This window comes from Podarcis bocagei (genome assembly GCF_964188305.1).
Source record: "Podarcis bocagei genome assembly, chromosome: Z".
Taxonomy (NCBI): Eukaryota; Metazoa; Chordata; class Lepidosauria; order Squamata; family Lacertidae; genus Podarcis; species Podarcis bocagei.
The window spans coordinates 26653573-26678779 of NC_138140.1; the positions used below are offsets into that span (position 1 = coordinate 26653573).

The 25207-nt window shown below is 41.4% G+C and overlaps 1 protein-coding gene across 4 annotated transcripts in view; it reads left to right on the forward strand.

Annotated features, from left to right (window-relative positions):
• Window positions 1-25000, forward strand: part of LOC308578779 (neuronal migration protein doublecortin) — a 121318-nt gene extending 96318 nt beyond the window's left edge. For 2 of the 4 annotated variants that reach the window (XM_081179336.1, XM_081179338.1), the window contains exons 6-7: window positions 5947-6044; window positions 11134-25000. In XM_081179336.1, coding sequence (XP_081035462.1) covers window positions 5947-6044; window positions 11134-11190 — 155 coding nt within the window. In that variant the 3' untranslated portion in view covers window positions 11191-25000. The remainder of the gene's footprint in view (window positions 1-5946; window positions 6045-11133) is intronic. The other 2 variants (XM_081179337.1, XM_081179339.1) reach the window with 1 other exon arrangement.
• The last annotated feature ends 207 nt before the right edge of the window (window positions 25001-25207 follow it).

Sequence of the window (25207 nt, forward strand, 5' to 3'; positions counted from 1 at the left end):
TCTACTAGGTTTGTGAGACACGATACCTAACAGAAATAAAATAAAATATAATAAAAATCCAGCAAAACAGTAACATGCAAAAATAAAAAGATGCGGAAATTTGAGAGTAAAGCATATTACTAAAAATATATAAATTCAAACTCAGATCTATGAATGGCCCATTTCTTGACTAACAATGCTTACAAATAAAATCAAGTCTTCATTAGCCAGAACATCCATTATGACTTGCCCAACATGTTTCACCCTATGGATGTCTTTAGTGGCTCATATACACTAAAAAAAAGTATCTTTTTAAAATAAAAGAGTTCCACAAATTCATCAGGGCAGTTGATTAGCCCTAAGATCATAGATCACTTCAGTGCCCTACAATTTAACCTACACATAAACACAGAATCTAAGACCATAAGAAGACCCTGGCTGCTGATTCAGGCCAAAGACCCAACTAACCATCCTTTTCTCACAGTGGCCAACCAGTCGTCTCTGTAGGAAGTCCACAGGCAGGATCTGAGTGCAAAGAGTGCTCTCTCTTCTCAGCAACTGGTTTTAGAGGCATGCTGCTGCTTCTGACCGTGGAAGGAGAACATAGCCATTGTTGCTTGAAGGCATTGACAGTCTTATCGGCCATGAATCCGCCTAATCCGTTTTTAAGCCATCCACTACCTCTTGTGGTAGTGAATGCCCTGTGGGAAAGACAACTTTTTTTCTGTCTTGAATCTGCTCCCTTCAAGGCACTAGCATTCTGTTAGTTCGTATGAAACAGCAATGTTTGGTTTGGGGGTTTGCTTTTTTCTTTTCTTTTTTACGTGAATGACAAATAGCTAAGTAAGTTTTGATTTGTAACAAATTGGAAGAGACACATGAGAAGAGAAAAAATGGTGCTGAATAAGGACACCATGAATAAAACATTACCTGGCCTGATTTTTGTGTGATGCTTATCTATTTTATTTGGTTGAAACAGCATATTCCTGAAACTTTTCATCTGTGACATGCCTTGACAACTTATTCCTCATCCTTACATGTTACAGTCATTTGGTCTTTTGTTTGACCCAGACGTGTTTTCCAAAACCTAACGAAAAAAGAATATTAGGCTAGAAATAAGATCAGCTTGATGAGTGCAAAACATCTGAATCTTTGCATATCTTTCCTGGGTTTTGGTTGTATAAGAAACAGAGTGTCTAGGTGAATTTATTCGTTCAATGTTTCTGCTACCCTCATGATAATCTATACCAGCACTAGTGATACTTGCTATATTCATGCCACTGACGGAAATTTTAAGACTGGTGATGACATTCGACATATTATTTATAGAGAAGTCACAGCTGTTTCTTCACCTGCAGTAGAAAAAAGCCCCTCAGCTTCTATCCAGTTTTGCAGCTTGTATGATAGTTTTGCATTGTACATGGATGCTGTCAGTTGTTATTATTATTATTACTACCACCACCACCATCAACCTTTCAGCATTTGCATGCTGCCTTTTCAGGGCTAGCCCTCCAATGGCTGTTCACAGCCTACTAAAACAAAAATGCATCACAAAACAGCAAAAAAAAATGCTAGGGTAGTCAGTAATGCATTGCTAAATTTATATTGTACAACACTTAGATATTAAGTGATTTATAAATCTTTTTAAATAAAACAGAGGGGAAGAAGGATCTGCATTGAATTTGCACAGGTTCATTTATACAAAGATGCAAACGTAAAATGTAAAGATATAATTGAATATAATATGTACAGATGTAAAGATGCAATCCATTTCACCACAGTGGGGGCAGAGTGTGACCTGGTGGCTTGTCCACCTGATTAGTCTGCTGTCCAGTTGCTTACTGTGGATGGGCAACTTCAAGGCCCCTCCCCTCTTCTTTCCCTTCTTTCTTTTTAATCCAGGCTTGAACCTGGCAGTCCTTCCAATAGAGGGCTGCCCTCTTTAAAGTAAGCCACTTGACCACAGTATATCAATCCACAATCTCTACTGTAACAATAAATCAACAAAGACCCCAATAGACTGAAACAAGTGTTACCTGCAACATCATGTTATAGCATGGATTGCTGCAGAGCTACTACATATCCCTTTCCTGGAGACTCCATTCCATTAATCTGGCCCCTCCCCTCTTGTGCTTTTAGTGGGCTCCAACCCCTTTTAAAAGTACACACGGACCTAATGTAAGAAGCAATTACTTGACCCAAAGCATTCACAAGTGATCAGCTGCACTGTGGATTTTGAGAAACAGGGAAATGTTCTGTTTTTAATAGAAAAGCTTGGAGTCTTTAAAATGAGATTTCATAAGTTTGCTTTCAAGCAGTGTTATTTATTCCCACTTCCAAGTTTTATTTGAACCATAATGACCTATTCATTCTGCTATTATTTCATGCATCAGTCTGAAATCATACCCAGATATGACCAAAGCTTGTTTCTTAGCCAGCCCTGCAAAAAACAAACGGAGCATCTTTCAGTTAGATGTATTTTTCATCCCAATATATATCAGTACTAAAAGATTTTACAGAGAAGTTTAAATGTATGATTTATTGGTGGCAGAGTGTTGCATCCTACTAGGATGTAATCAGATCAGACCCTTTAAAATGAATGGTCCTATGTTGGTCATGTCTATTAATTTCAATGGGTCTATCAAAAACATTTTTTTTAAAATGCCCGTGCAGATTTTCATTACAGCAAATAACAAACCAATCAAGAATTGTAACTATACCGTGGCAAAAGGAGATTTCTTTCAAGGCTCAACCTAGATCAGGTGTTCTCAAAGGTGTTGTAAGAGGCACCCCCAAATAAAAAAAGAGAGAGAGCAAAGACTCCCCAAGTGTAACCAAAATGACACCATTAGGAAAATTAATCATTTTCTATAATGAAGTTCAATACAAAGGAAGGCCTCAAACGCCCTACTTTTAATGAAGCTAATGTATCTAATTAGACGTAGGGGAGGCAAAAAGACCCTAGAACTACTTTCAAAAACAGTGGAATCATTTTGCAACCAAGACGAAACCAAAATATAAACTGAATTCTATTCTCCTTTCAATAAAATATGTAAATTGTTCCAAATACTACAAATAATACACTTTCTTATTTGATCCATATTCGAACACTTCTGTAAAATATTGCTACATACATACACTTTCATCTCCAAGCGGTGAGAGATTTTACTGGTCTGCATACCACAGGTTTGGTTTCCTCATTTCTGGGAAAGCCCATGTCATTGTATAAAATCCTCATCGGCTTTCCAGAAAGGACAGTCAGGGAGATTGTGGAGTTCAGGGAATGAGGGCAAATATAAAGAAAACACACACACATCATCAAGCACCTCATAGCACGTCCAAAGCAGGAATAAATAATTCCTCTTTCGTGGTGGGCAGAGAATTTTACAAAAATTAGGGGTGTTTTTTTTAGCTCAGCACTAGTTTGTACTAATTGGTCTTTGCCAGTTGACTTTCCAACCTCAGCTTCCTAGCTATATCAAACCTTCGTTGTGTGATGTGGAGAGGATTCCATGTTGCTTTAAGGCCAATTAACATTCCCATGCCCTTTGCAAGTACCAGGGGGAAGATCCATAGGACATTGATTTTAAATTAAAACATGACCTTCTCATGCTAGTGTCTAGCAGGCTGAGCCTGAATGGGGAAGGCACGATCTTCTAGCCAATGAGAATCTGGCTGGGCACTTCTCATTCATTGCTTCCCTAAAGGCCTGCAGAGAAAGGGATGCATTTTCACAAGACTACAAGCTCTAGCAAAACATCCACAGAATGCCAGCCTGGCTTGATCTTTTGAATGTTTACCAAGAATCCTTATTACAAGTGGATCTACTGCGGTCTGGATAGTCTGCAAAGGAGACTTCTAGATTATTACTTAATGCTCTGGTCTGTATATAATGTAGCAAATGTTGCATTGTTTTCCTGCCCTCATCCCATATTTGCCTCCCCGCCCCCCATTTTATGTTCTCTACAACAAGTCTATGAGGCAGGTTAACATGAGCGTTTTTGACCCAAGATCAGCAGGTGAGCTTCTTATTGCAAATATAACAGACAGAAAGGAAAGAAAGAATGAAAGATCCACTCACATTAACAATAAGAATAATCCACCAATCCTAATTTAAGTATATGTATTAATATAGGCAGTCCATACATATACTGTACATTGCTGTTATAGCACATGTGATAGAAAGAAGAGTTTCTTCGTAGACTTAAGCCTACTTCTCTCAGAGCTGGTAAACCTGTATTTATAGTTTAGGAAGCCAAGATGAGAACATGTTGGGGAGTTTTCCTTGAACCAGTACATTCAGAGCACATAGCACCTCACTCCAAAGAAAAATAGGAACTATTGTTTGTTAAGGATGATGGGAGCTTTAGCTCTTATGAGTTCCCCGGATTCTTTGGGTGAAGCCATGCACTTTGAATGTGTGATGTGGATGTGACTCAAGTCAGACCTTTGGTCCGCCCAGCTCAATATTGTATCTACACTGACTGGCAAGAGCAGTTTAGGGTTTCAGGTAACAGTTTTTCCCAACTCAGCATAGGTATATCAAGGATTGAAACTGAGGCCTTCTGTGTGTAAAGCACGTGCTCTGCCACTGAGCAGACTTTATCTATAGATAGTACCTTACATGATTGAATACTTCTCTGTACAAATGCATATACAGTGGTACCTCGGGTTAAATATGCTTCAGGTTACAGACTCCGCTAACCCAGAAATAGTACCTCGGGTTAAAAACTTTGCTTCAGGATGGGAACAGAAATCGTGCTCCAGCGGCAGAGCGGCAGCAGGAGGCCCCATTAGCTAAAGTGGTGCTTCAGATTAAGAACAGTTTCAGGTTAAGAACGGACCTCCGGAACGAATTAAGTACTTAACCAGAGGGACCACTGTATAAATAAATCCATGCACATAGAAAACTAGCTAGGGCAGAATGCTTTGCCTGACACCGAGCTTTCAGTATGGAGGGATTTTTTAAAATATATTTATTTTTTGGTACAGTCGTACCCTGGTTGTCAAACACCCTGGAACTCAGACGTTTTGGCTCCCGAACGCGGCAAACCCGGAAGTGATTGTTCTGGTTTGTGAATGTTCTTTTGGAACCCGAACATCTGATGGGGCTTCTGTGGCTTCTGATTGGCTGTAGGAGCTTCCTGTAGCCAATCAGAAGCCACAATTTGGTTTTCGAATGTTTTGGAAGTCAAACAGACTTCCAGAACAGATTCCTTTCAACTTCCAAGGTATGACTGTATACAGGACTATTGATTTGTATGTGCTGCTGAGTTGCCACCTAAAGAGGTACCACTAGGATACAGGTTTACCATCTTACTGAGGACAAGATATGTTGGCAAGAATTGGGGACAAAGAGAAAGAATTGCTGTTCAACTCCAGGTGGGACAAAATACATCGATGTGTTCACAAAGTTATAGATAGGTAAAAAGGGGAGGGAAAAATGCTAAGGTTATCTGCTAATGACATAAAAAGATTTTCTTTGGAAGATCTACTGGCCTGGATTTTTTACCCTTTTGTGGAAAAATACCTTTTTGTGACTTTGCAAAAGGGCATTGTGCTGATGAAAGTTAAAGAAGTGTTAAAGTGCAAATTTAAAGTGCACAATTTTCAGCTCCAATCTTATCTTTCTTTGGAAGGAAAGGAAGGATTTAAATTCAATAAATAAAAATAATTCAATCAAAACTGTTTCAAGCTCAGCATTTCCCATCCTTCTTGCAGCACCTAAGTCATGTTTTCAAAAACACGACCTGTTACTTGCAAAGCAAAAGATGTGTAGACAGACAGACAGATACCTCAACTGTGAGGTTGGAAAAGAAACTTCATCTGAACCAGCAAATCATGATTTAAAAGTTTTATTTTGGAATTATGCTTCATAAACTGGAACATTTCAATGGGAAACTGAATAGGCATTAAAATATATATATTGTCTTTGTTCATTGCTGATTTCTCCTTTGCTTTGTACAGCCAATGGAACATCAAGCAGCCAACTGTCCACACCCAAATCGAAGCAGTCTCCAATCTCCACACCCACCAGCCCAGGGAGCCTCCGTAAGCACAAGGTATTACGTTTCTTATACCTTACTAAACCTCCTACATGATTATTACCTGCCTGCACCACTGAAAGAGTTTGGGAGGGCGGGAGGAGTACCTGGACTGCTCCACTGGAAATAGCCAGGTGGTGGTAAGGCAGTCACTGGTTCAGCTGCAGTCTAGTAACTATAAAGGATCTCTATGCTTGATTCTGCATGGGGCTGACATTTTGGTTGGTGGTGCAATCAACTGTTAGGGCTCACCCACTCTTCTGTGCTGGTTTCCCCCGGGGAAATCTGATCTTCAGCGCTGAATTGGGTTTTCTGCAGATTGATGTTTGCTCCAATTTAGCACTCAAGAGTGAGTTCTCTGGGGGAAAGCAGCAAGGAAAAGGCAGAACCACTTGAAGCCATGCCTAGAAAGCACAGGACAAGAGGGAAACAGCTCAGACTTGTGCTTTCTAGGCATGAGGAAAGTGGAAGTGGATGAGCCCTCATACAGAATTCCTATTGCGCCATGCTTTCCAGGCACAGACCCACTCTTTAAACCTCTGTGTCCAAGTGTGGGTTTTTTGTCCAGACTCTGTGTTTTACCATTGAATTGGAGCAAATGGCAATGCATAGAAAACCCAATTGCAGTTTGCTTCGATTCGGTGGCAAAACATGGATTCTCTCAGGGAAAGTGCTGGGACAAAAAACCAAAACAAAACTGTTTGGACATGGAGCTTTGAAGCCTGGGGCTGTGCCTAGAAATGCAACACAAAAGGAAGTCTGAATGAGTCATTAGTCTCAGCTGTCCATCTACATTTTAGCAAGAATAGTGTATTGACCTTCCAGGATTGTTGTAAAATGTAAGGCTTACTGAAATCCTTTGAAAACAAACATACAGTGTGTGTGTGTGTGTGTGTGTGTGTGTGTGTGTGTGTTTGTGTGTGTGTGTGTGTGTGTACGCATACACATACATGTGTTTGTGCATGATATCTAATGTTTTCAAATATCTATACAGACAGAGATACTTATAAAAATGATTCTCATTCTGGAGAGTACATTCTTTCATCTTCATTTATATGTACAGCAGATATAGTCATCTGTTGTATTTCTTGGGTGAGCAGGAAATAAGGCATATTGTATCATGAAAGCTGAAATGAATGGAAAGTGTTGGTTGATTAAGAATGGAGATTTTGTATATTGTGATCATAGTCACTTTCTACTCCAGACAATGGCCTAAGAATACCCTCATTATTGTTGTGGCATTCCGCCCCCCAAGCGCCCAAACCATGGAAACTGCTGCCAGTTATACATTACTGCAAATGATTTCCATTGATTTGGGATGAGCAAACATCCCACCTCAGGAAATCTCCTTCATAAATTATCCAGATTAATAAACTTGATCAATTTCCAAACATCCTCTCCAGACCTCTGGACCTATTTATATTATTCTAAATAGCTAATCTGGATACGTTTCGTAGTTGACCAGAAGTGAAATGGATCCATGAGGGTAGATTCCCTAAATACAGGCTTTAATTATAGGTTTGTTGCAATTTCCTGACTTCTCTTTCTCTGACTCGTTAACACTCTATTTCTCCACGTGAATGCTTGCAGGGACTGAAAAAGTATTGTGCAAACCAGCCCTTAATAAGGACAGTCAGTCAGCAGGAACTTTCAGAGATGGTAGTTTACATCAAAAAAAAATTCAAATCCTAATTGTGTGTGTTTCCTCTGCTCAGATTTTTCCCACTGTATATTTTCTATAGGAACTTTCTGCTGCCATCATAATGAGATACAGCCAAGTGAGACCCTGGTGAACTTCTACAATGTCTTCTTAAGATCAGTGAAAAGGACGACAGTTCAGGGGCAATAAAAGTTCCTTTGAGCAAGTGATGCTTATACATGAATCTAAAGGAACTGAAATGAATGTGATGGCTCTATGTATTAACTGCATCCATCACTAATGATGATTTTGTTCAACGTTCCTGGGGCTTCATTTGAATGGTGGTTTTGATTGAAACTGTAGCAGAAATATGTTCTGAAACACAGTACCACAAGCTCCGTCTGCTCACCAATGAAACCAAAAGTAAAGGTTTTAGGTCCTAAACCTATTCATTCCCCACATTTCATCAGCATTCCGTTCACATAGCATTTCATTTTTTCACCTGTCTGTTTCACTTTCTGGAAGGTGTAGATTTTCAAGGAAAGATCAGCATCAGAAAGGCTATGAAAAAGGGAGGTACTCCAACTATGTTACCTGTAGGCTCTAATGGACCATGGTGGAGCAGGTGCTGTTACCAGCTTACAGAAGGCTTTGGGTAGCTGGGATGAGGTTTGGGTTCTTTAAATGCATTCATTGAAGATTTAACAATACAGTATCAGGGGCAGACCTTAGTTATATGAAGCCCTGCAGGAGGCCAATTGATGCTGTCCCCACAGCCCTTACAACACCAGTTTAAGTGCTTGCCCAGCTTTGGGAAGGAGGAAGGAGGACTCTAGGACCCTGTCAGAGCCCCTTCACACCTGAATGGTCAGGAGGTTGTGGACTCTCTTTGCATGGAGGTTTTAAAGCAGATGTTGGATGGCCATCTGTCATGGATGCTTTAGTTGAGATTTCTGCATTGCAGGGGGTGGGACGAGATGGCCCTTGGGGTCCCTTCCAACTCTAAGATTCTATGCTTCTATGACTGAGTTTACTTGTATACCGCTTTTTGCTCAATGAGCTGCGTCAAAAGCAGCTTTCGAAACCTCAAAGTACAGAGAATTGAAAATGCAAATATACAAAGTGCAGAACATGTCAGTAAATTAAAATAAAAAATCCTGGCACTAAAACAATTTTAAGGTTTGTGCCAGGTGGTCCTCCCTGAGGAGAATATTCCATAAACAGGAGACTACTAGAGAGAAGGCTTATTTTCTTTTCCCCACACTCCATTGGAGGGTGGCATGCAGTGAAGAGCCTCAGATAATGATCTCAGATTCTTGACAGTAATATATGGGGAAAGGCAGTCCTTTAGGTATAGTAGTCCTGAGTCATAAAGCTTTGAAGGTCAAAAATAGCACTATGACTGGAACACAGAAACCAACTGGCAACCAGTGCTGTTAGGACAGAATAGGTGTTATATGCTCATGCCTTCTTTTCCTAGTTAATCATCTAGCTGCCACATCTTCAGTAGCTGTAGTTTCCACACAGTCTTCAAAGGCAGCCCCATTTGCTAACTGTCATTCCTGACTACTCTCTATGCTGACTGGGACAGATGGGCATTGGAGTGACAAATTCCCTAACACTGCTAAAGATGCCCTTGTAACAGCACTCACAACCACTTAGTCCCTAGGAAGATGAAGAGCAGATCAGAAAGTGGGCTAGGGGTCAGGAAAAGCATCCTAAACTGGTGTTAATCCAGAACTGGTGCTATATGTTCACACCTTCTTGTTCCAGTTAACAATCTGAGAGATACTTGTGTCTTGCAACACTGGGCTAAATGTCCGAATGTAAGATTGACAGGACTTCTTAGAAGGTCATGACTCCAGCAGACCTCTTCCTTTGTGCTTAAAATTTAAAGTGAAATATAGAGAAAAGCTTCATCAAAATTTGGGGAACTTCTGGAAACATGCTCAGCAGTAGAGCATATGCTTTGTATGCAAAAGATCCCAAATTCAATCCCTGGCACTATAAAAAGTTCGTGTCTGAAACACAGGAAAACCATTAAAGTCCTAGACAGAAAAGAACTTTTTGAGGCTGTGTTTGGATCAAACTGTACTTGCCACCCAAATTCCTACTATGGAGCCAGAAACTCTGGTCTTTGGCAACATCACTACTTACTGGAACTGGGGGGGGGGGAGGTGCGGGTCACTGTCCACAAGCAAGTGGAAACTGGGCATACCAAGCACCCCACTGTATCTTTTTTGTTCATCAAAATGCTCAAATACTGGCAATTCTACTCCATTAAGCAATGAAAGACATGCAGATAATTACAAAGCTTTAGCAGGCATTTTGCTATTCCCTTATAAGGACACTTTTAAAAAATGTTGAGATTAATGCTTTATTCTGCCAGCTGCAAAGTACTGTATAATTATATTTTGCTAGTGCTGTCACAGTAGCCTTCTGGGACAGGACTGCTTGTAGCAGCTCTAGGGTCTTCTAATTTTCCATCCCATGCTCCCTCCCATGCTCCTATGATGGATCATGGTATTGCATGCAAACTCATCTACAAACATAGAGTGATGGCGTTGTTCTCATTTGCAGTGACAGGTGGATCATGTGAAAAAATAGTTCACCAACAGAGGCAGATATCTTCCTATATACAGAAAAATGTAAGGCTGTCATCACGTAGCTCAGGATTTGTAGTGCCACATCACAATCCTGATTTTGTATGAAATGAGGGTGGGATAAAGTGAGAAGGGAAAAGTGGTAGTTTAGAGCAACAGAAGATGCTTGAATACAGCAAGGATAGAGAAAGCTGAGAGGAATATAATGGTTTTAAACAACAGCAAAGCTTTGAGTAAAGTACCTTAATACAACGGAATATTTGAGGGCCCTGCATCCTTTATCTCTCTCCCATGAGGCAGCTGAGGAATGGAATAGAGAAGGTTCAGTATAGTGAGATGGATGGTACACTGAAAGGGGAAGAAGTGGCTGTTCTAAACAATGACAGAAGTTTGAGTAAAGTGGAGATGGAAAGACACAGAGGGAAAATGGCAGTTTCAAACAATGGCAGAGGTTTGAATAAAGTAAGAATGGAGCAAAAGTGTGAGAGAAAAGTAGCATTTTTAAACAGTGGAAGAGGTTTGAGTACAGTGATCAGGAGATGGCAATGAAGGGAGGGGAAGCAGCAGTTTAAAAAAAGATTTGGGTTAAAATAAGAATCCCCTGGAAAGAGGAATAGATTTTAAACCACTCTGAGAATTGTAACTCTGTAAGGGGAACAGAGGTCTCGGTACCCTTAGCAAACTACAGTTCCCAGGATTATTTGGGGGAAACCATGTTTAAAGTGGTATGACACTGCTTTAAATGTATATTGCAGATTGGGCCTAAGTCTGCAATGATTATTTGTGCACTGAGTCACTGAAGCAGTTCCTCATTGATGCAGAAGAGGCTAATTGTGGGAGTTAACACATTTTCCCTTTCTCCTTACAGGACTTGTACCTGCCTCTATCCTTGGACGACTCTGATTCCCTTGGAGACTCCATGTAAAGAAGCCCCCTTCCCTGTGTCCACACTCCATTTTAGATATAGCACCACACTTCTGCCAAAAGGAGCAGAGAGGTCACTGGTGCAAATCCAAGGATACAAAAGTTATGTCTTTTCTTTTCTTTTCCTTTCCTATATTTCTCCTCTGTGCCACAAAACCAACACCTATGAATCCACAGAGATAAAGGGATACCGATCACCTGAGTAACTTCATAGGAAAGATAAGTGGCTATTATTGGCAGCTTGAAGTCAGAAGGCTTGAATCCTCATGCTCTTCTCACACATTTTAGCCCAAGCGTTTCCTTTTCTTAAAAAAAAACCCCTATAATGTACTGGCTTTATTTATTTGGCTGCCGGTCAGGTGACAACTTTCTTTTGCAAATGTTCCATTAGCAACTCTGTCCAAAGCCCAAGAGTGGAAACAGGTCTATCCACCAGCACCTCCCCCCCCCAAAAAATACCAATGAATACCAGCAACTCTGCAAAAGCAGACCTGTTTCCAATGCTGGGTCTCTGAGTTTAACACCTGCATATTGTCTGATGTTAACTCACAGCCAGTGGGAGGCAACTCTTGTCTCTTTGTGAACATCCATATAAGTACAAGGGTGACTGGACAATGCTAAGAAATAAAGAGCTACATATTGTGATTTTCTCCTCAAGTAGGACACAGGGATATGTTCTAATAAACACACAAAGTTGCTTTAGCGGGGTGGGATTTCGGAAGCCACCCTGCTGGCTCTGCTTGCCAACTCTGCTCTCCATCTTTTCCTCTTCCTCAGTTGTACCTCAATCTCCCAACCCACCTCAGCTGAGCAAAACTCACCTTGGCCTCATCCCCTCACCCTACCATATTCTCTTCAATTGCCCCAAATCACCTCAGCCCCATCTTTTCCTCCCCTTCTGTCTCACTTCAACCCTTCCAATGTGCTCAGCCTTTTTCTTCCTTCTTTGTCTGGTCTCCCTCCAAATCACATAAGCCCCATCTTTTCCTTCTGCACTTCACCTCAACACCCCACCATATCCATGCTCTCAGCCCTGTCTTTGCTTCCTTTCACCTGAGCACCTTGGCCCTATCCTCAAATCCTTTGTCTTCCACCTATACTCAAGTCCTACCACCTGCCCATCCTCACATTTTTGATCAGATGGAACCAGCCCTGGTCCTGAGGCACTCCATGGCTGCAGAGATGATGGCTCCACTGCCCCTCAATGCCCTCTGCTTTGAGGCCATTGGTCACACATATACGTACATTTATATATACATACATATGACCAGCAATAAACATGGTCTGGTTGATATGAAGTTACTGAAATGGTATCTCTCTATCTCTGTGGAGACTATCAATGCCTTGCAAACAGCCAACACTGAAAACACTGTGAAAAAAAATTGTTTTCAGGTCTAACACCTTCAGCTTATTATTAATTTTTAATAACAAGAAATCCATACAACTTTTATAGAGGAAAACAAATAATGTTAGCTGTGTCTTAGAGTCAGCTCTTCAATATCCTTTTTTTAAAAAAAGAAAACTGGTGACTTTCTTTTGCTTTAAAAAAGAAACAAAATTTTAAAATATACAAAAAAAAAGTTCAACACAGTAAGTGTTTTGAAGTCACTGCCAAACTGACATCAGAGGTTCATAAAATGGGAGGGGTCTGCATGGGGTGGGGGATATCGCAATTAATTCAAAATGGTTAATATTTTGAGAGTGTTTGTAACATGCTTAAGGTTATGTTTTTAATTTTCTGTATTTCAATAATTCTAACTATGGCCAGATGCTCAGACTGTAGAACTGTTAGGATGTTCATGATACGGTATTATAAACTTTTATCTTGAAGCAGTGCATTATAGTGAAATGGGAAGAAAAGGAATCCATTCAATTTTTAAAAAATAATCATTGATGCAAAGTTCACAGTTTTATACAGACCTGGCCATTTTATTTACTGGGTCTGGATACACGTACCAGATAATATTGTGCATTGCATTATTCCTTATTTGTAGGAATAAGCTCTACATAATATTGCAAAAGTTATCAGAGCAATACCCATATAACCAACCTTGGGGATTGCTTTCCCCACTCTCCTTTAGATTCATTTGCAAACTGTTGTGAGTTTAGAATGTATTGCAGCAATTGTACTTTTGATAAAGTTATGTTTTCATTTTGCAATTTCATTTTGTGAGCCACCTTGGGCAATTTGCATAAAGTTGAAAGGCATATGGAAATTTCTAATAATAAATAATACTTCACACTGGGTACTTAACTCTACAACAACTTTTGGCTATTAGAGGAAGACAATGCTTGGCCCAAAGTTGGTATTTGGTGGTTAGCTTTTGCATTCCTTACCACTGGCATCTTTGTGATTCATGTGGCAATGTGGATAAGCCAAGCTTGCAGTTTTGTTTAAATTATTTTTAAAATAGGTTTCAGACTACCCAATGGCTGCAGTTTTAGTCGAGACCCTGCATCACAAGGGCAAGTGAGGATCTACCCTTTGTTGAACCAAGCAGTTAAAACCTAGGGTTTCCTTATCTCTATGCCATTGTTTGGCCAAAGCTATCTAAACTTTGGTTCAGAAGATTCAGCATTCATGTAAGTTCAATGGTCAGATCACTGTGGAGAAGGCTGGCTTTGAGGACAAAGCATAGGGAAGGCCTACAGGAAAAAAAATTCCAGTGTGTGTTTGATATCTGGCAGATCTGGTGTATGAATTGGAGCAGGTCTCTTAATTTCTCTGTGCCTCAATTTACCGTATCTGTCAAATAAGGACAGTAATACTTTCTCTACCTCATGGGGAGGGATTGGGAGGGTTGGCCAGTGAGTCCTTTCGTTGATGCCGTTAAATATTTTTGGATCATCTGGTGGGAAAGTGCTGTCTGTGACCTCTTAGGGACTAGTATTGAGGAAGACTTTGGAAAGATTGTCAGGTTTCTTTGGTCAATTCCAGTGATGGCTTCTTGGGGTTAACTTAGAAGGCACTGTTGCTTGCTAAAGCTGCCAAGTGGCCCTGACACAGAGCCAGTTCATACCCACAGTTGTCAGCACCAGAAGCAGCAAACTCTGTATGCTCACTGACCTCACCCCTCACAGAGGGGCACTGTGTACCATATGAGGCTCTGAATCCTGGGCATGAGCATAGCATAGATTGTGAACTGCTTAAGGCCACACTCCAGTCTACTTGGAGATGTGTTTTGCTTGTGATGTTTGATCTCCTGTTCTCTCTCCTCTCAGTCTTGATAGGCTGCTCCCAACTGCCCCTCAGAGTATGACCGGGAGCATGCACTGGATGAATGTGGAACTGAGGAATTGTTTCTGTTATAATATGATAGGGAAGCAGTACTCCACCATAGCACTGTTCCTTAGTAACATGGAGGAATAATGCAAATATTGCTCCATCCAGGAACTAAAGGTCTTTGTAATAATGTATAATCCAATCTTCACTATTTCAATAAGCAGGAAGAAAATGATCCGCAATACAGAACACACACCACCTCTCCTTTTCCTGTCCCCTACCCCCCAAAACAGATCCTACACACAACTGGGTACAGTCCATTTGATTGCTGGTTTTGTGCAAGGCCCAAAAACTGAGCCTATGATTGGCAGGAATACTGTAGTCTTTTGAATGTTATACTCTGTTCTCCCCTCTTCATCATGTCCACAGGAGACAAAGCTAGATGGCTAATGCTATTAGCCACAATAGCTACATGTAACTCCAGAGGCAATAAACCTCTCAATGTCAAATGCTGGAGGCAAACAGTTGGGAAAAGCTGTTGACTTCATCCCGTTTGTAAGCTTTCCAGATGCTGGCCCCTGTTGGTAGACAGAATGTTGGGCTTTTGGTCCAATCCAGCAGGGCTTTTCTTATATTCTTAAGTAGAACATTGTTTACATGGAGTATGTTTCCCATTTACCAACAACAACAATGTGTTTATTTAAACAAGTTATACAGATATAGGCATTTTTCTTTGATTGCACTTAATAGTGGCATATCTGAGAGCCTGGACCAATATGGACTCCCTTGCCTGATGTGCTCCAATAATGCACATCACTCTTCTGAATAAGGGCCTGGCAAGATGAGGCTTTTGTAATAGTTTGTGTTGCCACGCATTGCATCAGCAAGCAAATATACAGCAGCCTAGTGGAAAGAGAAGGTAGATCTTTTTTTCCCACAAGGAAAAGAAAAGCCATTCAGACCTGCAAAAGTGAAACAGGGTAAAGGGCCAGACTCCCAGGTTTTAGAAGCAATTCTTCAGGTAAACGTTCTTGAACTGTAGGTAGAAATCAGTGACCATGTCGGATGTAAAACTGCCTGTATAGTTGATGTTGCATGAGTCTTTATACAAAAATAAAAATAAAAAATGCATGCAGAATAGCAGTGTGTACAATGCTAGGTGTGTTCAGCTCTTAACTCTTGGAAAGGTTATTTGAAAAGAAAGAAAGAAGGATTACAGGGCACTTCTCTTATACCTGATTCATTGATGCAAGCACATGAGGTGGGTGGTCTCAACACTAACACTAACCCAGCAGTGACTGTCTAGGAGGGTGGTTTTCCATATCTCTGGGGAGAACCAATTCTACATTGGCTAATCTCTTGAGGAACCTCTACATTTCAGAGGATGCTGTGCGTGTTCTAGGGTGCAAATATTGTACACACAAAAAACAACAACTGGACAGGTCTGTGGGGCCTCACTATCATCCCATGTGAACTGAAAGTAAACTTTGGAACTGGGGCTAGCTTCATGTTTGGCAAAGTGTTTGCTGATGGACTGCCAATGCTCCTGTAGCAGGCTTATTTGATGGTTTTATGCTGGGCAGCAGTGGTGCTCTGATAAATGCTGAGCATTGGGAGTCCTGAAGGCCTGTTTTACTTTGAATTGAATGTTTCGTTTCCCACAATACCTCTGACTGATGCTACATTAGGCCCACAAGTGACATTATAATGGCTGTCTAGCATTTATTGAGTGGCTTGCGCAGGCACCTGCTGGCACCACCATTGGGCATGTTGTTGAGACTACCCCAAGCTGAGCCATGGGCTCCCTAGAGCACACACAACATTCCTCTGCAGTTAGAGAAAATGCCAGAAGATTGGGAACAGATGGCAAGCTCTAGGAAATGCCTGGCTGCTATTACTTATTTTCTCACTGAACAACTGTGACTAAGTTCTAAAGGACCTCCAGAAGTTCCTGGAACACAGCTCAGAAACCTCTGATCTAATCACTGTCACTGGCAGCATGCCTCTGAATCGCAATTGTTGGAAACCACAGGAGGAGGGTGTGCTCTTGTGCTCATGTCCTGCTTTCAGATTCCCCACAGGCACCTGGCTGGCCACTGTGAGAACAGGATGCTGGACTAGATGGGTCACTGACCTGATCCAGGTACAGGACTTCTGTTCTTCTGTTTTTAGTGGTTTCCCATTTTTGCCCTGTAAGTGGAGCTGCCTGTGTACATAAAGGGTGAAATAGTTCTAGGTAGTTGCTGGGGTTGTTCATCAGCTCCCTATTCCCCCAGTATCAGGTTCTTATGTAAAATTAATTATAAACCATTGCCAAACACAAGGCTGGCCTGAGGCAAAGGACAAGGAAGTACCACCCCCCACCATCCCATTCAGTGTAGAAGCTGACTGCACTGGCAGATGAATCTTACTGAAATACTGACAACAATGTGACATTGCTCTCCACCACACCTGAAGCAGGTTGGTTTAAGAGGTGCCTGAGAGACCTGTGGTAAGGCAAGCCCTGTAACCAGTGTCAGAGGCAATATGTCTCTGATTGCCAGTTTCTGGGTATCAAGAGTGGAGAGGGTGCTGTTGTGCTCTGTTGTGTTGTGGCTTCCCAGTGGAACATCTGGTTGTCTTCTGTGAGAACAGAGGCTGGACCAGATGGGCCTTTGGCCTAATATAGCAGGGCTTTTGGCCTAATATATCAGGGTTCAAACAACAGTCTGCCATCTCCTCCTCCCTCTCTTAAAATTTGTTTAAATTTTCCACACAGAATTCTGTACGACAAGGCTACTGCACTGATTCTGCTGCAAAAAGTCACTGCTAAATTTCCCTTGGAGGAGGTGTGCCTTTGAACCAGGGATTAACTGGAATCATTCAAAGGATGCTGTAATCCAAAATCAAGTCCATTTATATTCTCAGACATAGTCTCAGACATCTGTCAGGGATTCTTTAACTGATTCATTGCAGGAGGTTGGACTATCAGGCATGGCCAAACTTGGCCCTCCAGCTGTTTTGGGACTACAACTCCTATCATCCCTAGCTAACAGGACCAGTGGTCAGGGATGATGGGAATTGTAGTTCCAAAACAGCTGGAAGGCCAAGTTTGGCCATGCCTGGACTAGATGAAACCTTGGGTTTGGAATCTACAGGATTGGGGATAAGGGACAGTCTAAGTCTGCTATGCTACTGATAGTTATGCCTTGTATATTTAACCCACCCTGGGAACAAAACTGACTGAAGGGTGTGCTAAAAACAGAACAGTAGAATTGACCCTCTTGGAAGGTGGTGGGCTATCCTTCCATGGAGGTTTTTAAGCAGAGGTTGGATGGCCATCTATCATGGATGAGATTCCTGCATTGCAAGGGTTGGACAAGATGGCCTTCCCGTCCCTCCCAGCTCTAAAATTCTATGAACTCTCTGAAGGATGGGCTAGAAGTTGAAATAATAGATACTGAAATGCTTAAGACTAGTGGTTGTTTTGCAGGTGTACTATGCAACAGATCGGGTGCAATAATAGGGCATTAGTGATGGATTTATGCTGGGCCATTCACACATCATTCTACTTTGTAAGTTGTTTTGTGATGCTTCCCCAACGTTATTGCCATCTGGAAGGGGGCTATAACAAAAATGGAACACATACATACCTTCCAACATTTGTGGTATAAAAAGGATTTCAGCAGGAAGGATTTCAGCAGGAAGTTACAGGACATGCACTGATTGGAAACAAAATAGTATGTTCACCCAAAGCTTTTGCAGGCACAAACAGTATTGGAAGCAGGACTGGGTATCTTTGCCCCAATACCATCATGAGCACAAATCGTCATAAATGCACAATGAAAAGGACATCTGGAGTGTCTCTATATACAGACAGACAGACAGGCAGACATAGCCCCCCATACTAATTCACCAACTTAAATCATTTTCCCTAATGCTGCCATTAACTGCAGAGGGGGAGGGATTTTCCTTTATTTGGGAGATTCATATTTAGGCCATGGCGTTAGGGAAATGGATTCTATCCCCACTCCTGCCCCATTACAACCCTGATCCAGATCCCACAACCTCAACATGGAATGCTCCCATCCCATAAAGTTTGGCTCTTAGGACATTCATCTCTGCTTTTGTTTTACGGTGACCCAAAATCAGTTGTAAATATTTAAAGTTAAATCTGTTAAGACTTGGCACGTTTCCGTGAGAGTGCAGCTAGAAGTGTGAGATGACCATCTGCCCTAAAGCTATTTGAGTGCCTAACATCTGTATATATGGTGAAAGGGCATATGTAAGAAACTGGAGCTCTCTACTTAAAAGTTTTTTGTTAAAAAAACACACCCAGAGAAGTTTTGCTCACCATGCAGCTGTCACATTTTGCTTTCCGTTTTAACACACATGCACACACCAGCTGCAGATGTCTAGTGTTCAGCCATCTTTCAAAAGGAAAATTCAATAAGAGGGTGGCATTAACACCTAGGATTTAGAACTCTGGATGGTTTCTTATCTTCCGGTGAGACTCTTGCTCAGCAAGTTTGGCTACCACGTTTCATTTCAGGATCTCTTTCTATGTATCTGTAGAGTTTCCCCAAGTTCTAGCATCTTCTCTTGGCTTGCCACTGCAGCTTAAAACCCTAAATCTTCCCTCTTTTTCTCCTTTCTTTCCATACCAGTTCCTCAGTCCTTGATGAGGTAAAGAGAACCTCCTTCTTTCATTCCCTTCCTGCAGTCTATACCTCTTTCCTCCTCCTTAGCAAAATCCTTTCTTGGGGTTTACTTGTTCTCTTCACATCCATCTCAGCTGTCCTCTCAACCATATTCTCCCTGATAGGATATAGCTATAAAGCGTCCAGATATTGCATTTTCTGCAGTGGCTTTGCATGCATGGTGACATCCATAAGAGAATTTCCCTCATGTACCCTCAGCCTGGATGCTTCCACATCCTGTCAAACCAACTGGGGTATCACACATAAAGTTCCCACAGCGGCCACACAACTTGTATACAGCAAAAACTGCATCACTGAAATGTTTTAAAAGAGAAAAAGTATTGTCAACTATTTATCAGATTGGCAGTGCCAAACCTTCTCATGATCTTTATTTTGACTATTTGAGTTGGTTGGGGGGCAAAGCAAAGATGCTTTCAAAAAGAGCAGTGAGTCCACCCAAGAATCCTCTGTGCAGAAACAAGAAGCTCAGATGACTGAGTTAACAAAATCGGTGCTCCTAGTTCAGGACAAATGAAACATCTCTTCACAAGATACCCAATTCATTTATGGAATTCACAGTCATTACCCATGGTGACAGCCAGCAGTTTAGATGGCTTTAAAAGAGGACTAGACAAAATCATCAGAAGAATAGGATTGCTGGTGGCTATTAGCCATGAGGTGTATATGGAACCCCTATGGTTCAGAGGCAGTATGCAACTGAATGCCAGCTACTCAGAGACAACAGTGAGAGAGGGCTGTAGCCTTCATGCCCAGCTAATTGGCTTCCAAAAGGCATATGATTGGGTAGTATAGGAAACAAGATGCCAGAGTGGGTGAAACTATAGTCTTATCCAGCAGAGCTCATTTTCATTTCCCTCCTGCTGCCAAACGTGGAACCTGCCTCGGACCATATTTTGCCTGTTTGCCTGACTGTACAATTCACCTTTTGTGGGGGTGAGGAGAGGGCAAATTAGGTAGGTCTGCATTAAAATGTGAACCAATTTTCTCCCCCATTCATATTCACAAGTAACCACAAAACAGGTCATATTCTAAAGCAGAAATAACTTGTTAGACAATTCTCATTTAAACTGCAGATCATCCCAGCTATTGACATTACAGCTTATGTTGTCAGCTTAGAAGATGGACTGAGTTTTATGCAATGCCAATCTTACTCAGGGTAGACGCATTGGCATGGATAATTTAGGATCATACATTTCAGTGGGTCTATTCCGAGTAGAATGTAGCTTGATGCAATCTATAGATGACAGACAGATAAGAGTGAGCTCTTATGAAAAAAAGTTTTCAAGATTAATGGTTCCCCAATTCTGCAAAATGATGGTAAGATCTGGAAGATAGCAAGGAGAAGCAGCTCACTGGATGGAGTAGAACCACTATGCTACCTTCCCAGGAGGTGGTTCACTGCTGCTTACTAAGAGCGGGATGGCCAAGGTGGTGGGGGCTTTGATGGAGTGCTGACATGCAAGTGGGAGCACCAGATTGGCTCCACCGGTGGTTTTGCATTGTGTCAACCTTCCCACCACTTCATCCCCTACCAGTAAGCAACAGAAACCCACTGCTGCGAAGACAGCATAGCAGCTCTGCCCCACCTGGAGAACTCCTTCTGGTAGCCAGGTCAACTTCCCACTTCTCCCTCCTTGTGTAGGCATCCTCTTATCTTATGGGTCCTCCAGATGATCTCTTTATTGAGAATTCAACATGATTTGCTTGCACAAAACTTACAAGGAGATTAGAATGCCCAGTCTTTACTGAGCATGTGTTCTGATTTGTTTGTAGGGAAGAGTTATACCATAATGAGCATTCATCCTGATTTGCTTGCTGGGTGCTTATATCATTAGTCTTTTATCCTATGCTTTCTAGTGATTTCCCTGTCACTTTCCTAACTGCAAAAAACTTTTTTTATTTTAAAGTGGATTTGCAACAGAACAAGCAATTTTATTTATTTCATAAAATTTATATACCACTTGATTGTAAAAAAAATGAAAATCAAAGTGGTTTGCAAAAAGATGCAATAAAGTCCAAGGCAAAAAAATACAATGCTATAAAAATCATTAACAGTGCACACCTAAATATATGGCATGCAACAGAATTCTTTCTGCCAGATACCGAAAGTCTGCCTTACAGCAGGGGTTCTCATTTCTACTTTCCTCTGGGCCACACTTTCAGAATAAAAATTTGCTCGTGCTACACCGGATAAGAAATACATTGGAAAACAAAAAGAAAAAACTCCCACCAGTGCTTGATTTGTAACATAGAACACTATAATATGATCATGGGACATCCAGACAGTATAAAACAATGCAGCTACATATGAACATGCATCATTCCCAAAGTATAGTATTGATTGTCCTTGAATCTTCCTGCCGTACTTGCCATCCTCTCCTGCCACACCCTTTGAGAACCATGGCCTTACCGATTAGAGTTTTGAGAAGCACAGGTGGGGAGGGGGAGAGGTCCAATATGGATTCATTGGTGCTGCTCACCACCAGTGTTCTTAACCATAAGCATGCTGCACATTGACAGAAATAGCTGTAGTAGCAATCTCACAGTACTATCTGCATGGGACACATATGGCTTTCTGGAATCTGATCTATAGCTCTTTTGAGAAGTGGACTGTGTCCAGGGAAGTAGTCTGCTAAAACAAATCCCGATGGCTTGAGCTTCTGAGCTGATTTCGTATGATTCTTCTCATTCATGAAAAAATTAAAAGCTGCAATATAATATAACCAAGAGGTCATAATGTATTTTCTTCTATAGTTGTTCTTATGTTGGGTGGGGTTAGAATAAAAGAGCATGGGAATTTTAAAGGGTTAATAAATCAAGGTGGGGTTTAAAGTTTAGCTGGCATACTTTAAACTCCCTGTACAGAACCTTGAAGGTCATCTCCTTTGTGCAAGCTGTTCTATTTTACAGGGTCAGGCAGTTTTTGTTTCGTTTAAATGACATATTTAATAAATGAGTGTTTGTAAAAAGGATGAATTAAATTAAATTAAGGGTGGGGGGTTTTTTTGTCTCTCTTTAGCAGGTGTAATAGGTTTTCATAAGCCTATGCAGAGTAATATGATATATTTGAGGAAGGATTTTCATGGTTTATATGTAGCTGGAAACTGGGTTGCATTTCCCTTTTTTCCCTTTTGGTCCAACAAAGATCACATCCCTTTTAGCAGATCTTCAAGATGTTTTTCATCTCATTAAGATGCCTCCCCTCCAATCACCTCTGAGGAACATCCACATGGAACTGCATCATAGAAAGAAAGCAACACATGTTGAGACCGTGTCATGAAATCAGTTTCCCCAAGCCTCACAAATCCGGTTTGCCAAAACACTATCCCAATGAAAGCCACTCATTTTAGTAGATAGGCAACCTGAGAAAATAGGAAAGTTAAATGACCTCAATTTGGGATGGGGAACCTCAGGCCACACTGTTCTCCCCAGACCACATCTCCTCACCAGCCCTGTTCTGCTCTCTACTTCAGTGTCTTCACCTGGCTGGAATGTGTCTGTGAACTACAATAGTGCCACTTGCTGGGATGGAGGATGCGGAGTTGTGTGTGTCTGCGTGTGTGAGAGAAGATTTGTTGTCCCATCCACATCTGTCTCTAGTTCTGTCCACTACTGGCATGCTACCTCCAGAATGCAGCCCTCAGGCTGAAGAAAAAGTCCCCACGCCTGACCTAAATGTAGATCACATCACTTTTTGCACAATAAAGGGGGAACCTTCAATACATTTTATGATCAAGAGAGCTTGTGTGTGACACCAACCATTTTTTAGGGACAGGGCTGTTGTCAGGGGTTGGCTTCATCAGGCATTTGTGAAGGTCCACACCTCAGCAAGGGGCTCTTTGACCCTGCTGTTCCTCCTCCTCCTCGCCATCATTGTCCATTTACCTCCATTCTGGGGTAATGCCTACCTTACATTCTCTTACTCTATGTTGCTGATTGTGTGGATTGTATCCAGAGGAGAAAGGTGAGCTGATGAGTAATAAGGACACGGCCAAGGAGGAAATGGGCCCACTCAGAAAGAGGTGTGTATTGAAACCATTTTTCTTGAGGAGCCCCCCAAACCTGAAGCCAGCAATGAGCATGGAGGTGGTCAAGCATTTGCCAGTGGGCTAAAGTTTTCCATTGACAGCAATTGTGAATATCTTTTATCACTTAAGATCAAATAGGATTCCACTTGCTTTGATGTCACACCTTCCATCCATTTATGAAGCTTGTAGCCTGATGCTGTGCATGTTTGTTCTATTATGAGTGGAATATCACCTGAGTGACAGTGGCTACATTCCCCATGCAAAGTCATCCACTCTTGTAACCACATGAAGGAAGTAGCTTCCAGGAGTGGTTTTGCATGAGTGCAGTGGCATGATCCCTACCCCCTGTGCTCAGGCAGTTCACCACCGGGAAACTACATAAAACTTTGGGCTTATGGGCAACAACCTCCTTGTTCCTGTGGCCATTGGACCACTCTTCATGGAAATGAACTCTTCTGGAGTTCAGTAAGGACCCCAGCAGGAGGCAATTCTATTCTTCACCTTTTCTAAGCGCCTTGGTCTCAGTCAGGTAAATCTACTCTCACGCTTGACATACCACTTGGGGATCTAGAAAAGTTTTCCACATGGCAAATTATCATTTTAGGTTCCACATCAAGTCACCTCACCCACATCTTCTTGTAATATATTGCAGCTTTAAACCAATGATTCTTCTTTCCTTTCTTACAGTGCATGTTTTGAACGGATTCTGCATTCTACATTTGTGGTGGGTTGCTTAGCATTCTGTCCATTTTTAAAAAATGTGCCATTCAACTTGTACAGAAAACAATTTTACTGATGGACGTTTTTGTGGGAGGGGATTCCTTTTTTATTATAAAAAAAGCTTCAGCTCCATGGGTAGAGGTAGAACTAGGATAATTAGTTGGCAGATGTCAATTAGTGGTGGTAGTTGTAGACATTTTAGCTTGCTATCGAACAAGCTTTTGAGAGTAAATGCATGGTACTGACATCTCATGGTTTTAAATCACTTTCCCTTGCTTTCCCTCAGTCTCTCGTGGTTTTAAGTTAAAGATAAGGGCATGGAGAAAATGACAGAGCAAAACCTAAACCATTACTGATTGTGAACGTTTGTGACATACAGACGCTGTTCAGTCAGCTGCCTTTCTGTATTGTACCGTTAACCCCTCCCAAGAGCCGCCTGCTATGATTTTATCTCTTCATGGCACCAGAGCATTATACCCAGTGCAATTCAGGATTGTTGTCTTGGTGAGGTTATTTTTTAAAATAATAATAATTAATAATAATAATGTAAATAATCTAGCAGATCTTCATACGCCAATTCTGGAGTAGGGAGAATCCAATGTAACAGTGCAGTTTAGGAACGCTATGAGTTATAAAGTTGTTCCCTCAACAGTTTTCTGTGATCAAAGAGGGCTTATTATTTCATGTGTCTAGTTAATGTGGTTCCTGTGTCGATAAAGAACCTAAGAAGCAAAGACTTAGAACCTGTGGTTCTGCCCACTAACTAGTGGCTTTTATGGGACTTGCACAGAAGACAAACCCAAACGGATGTACCCTGGATCCATGCGTCTTATGCCTCCTCCCCTGTAGGAGTCTTTCTTAGGAGGTTTGATGTTACAAAGCCACTTTTCATTTCATTAGAACCCCAACCCTGTGAAGTGTTGTGAACTGTTTTTATTGCTTGTTATACTCCACCTAACCCATTCCTCACCTCTCTTGGATTGTTTCTGTGGTTGGATACCATGCAGCGGAGGGACCTGTTCACTCTGTAGCTTTTGCTCTCAGTATTTGTTATGCATTTTTTCTCATCTAAGTGTACATTTGCAAGGTGCGTGTGATGTCATTTTCCAAAATAAAATTTGGTTTCAATACCTAAGCAAAGCCAGGCCTGTGGATTACTATCTTTCCCGTTGCATTTTGTTGTTTTTAAAACTGAGAAAACCATCAGTCAATGAAGATTCACACACGTATGTGTTACACACAGAGACTCTTTTTGTCTTTCCTCCAAGGAACTCAAGGTAGCGTACATTTCATCCTCACCACAAGGTTGTAAGGTAGGCTACGCTGAGGGACTGCAACACAGGAAAT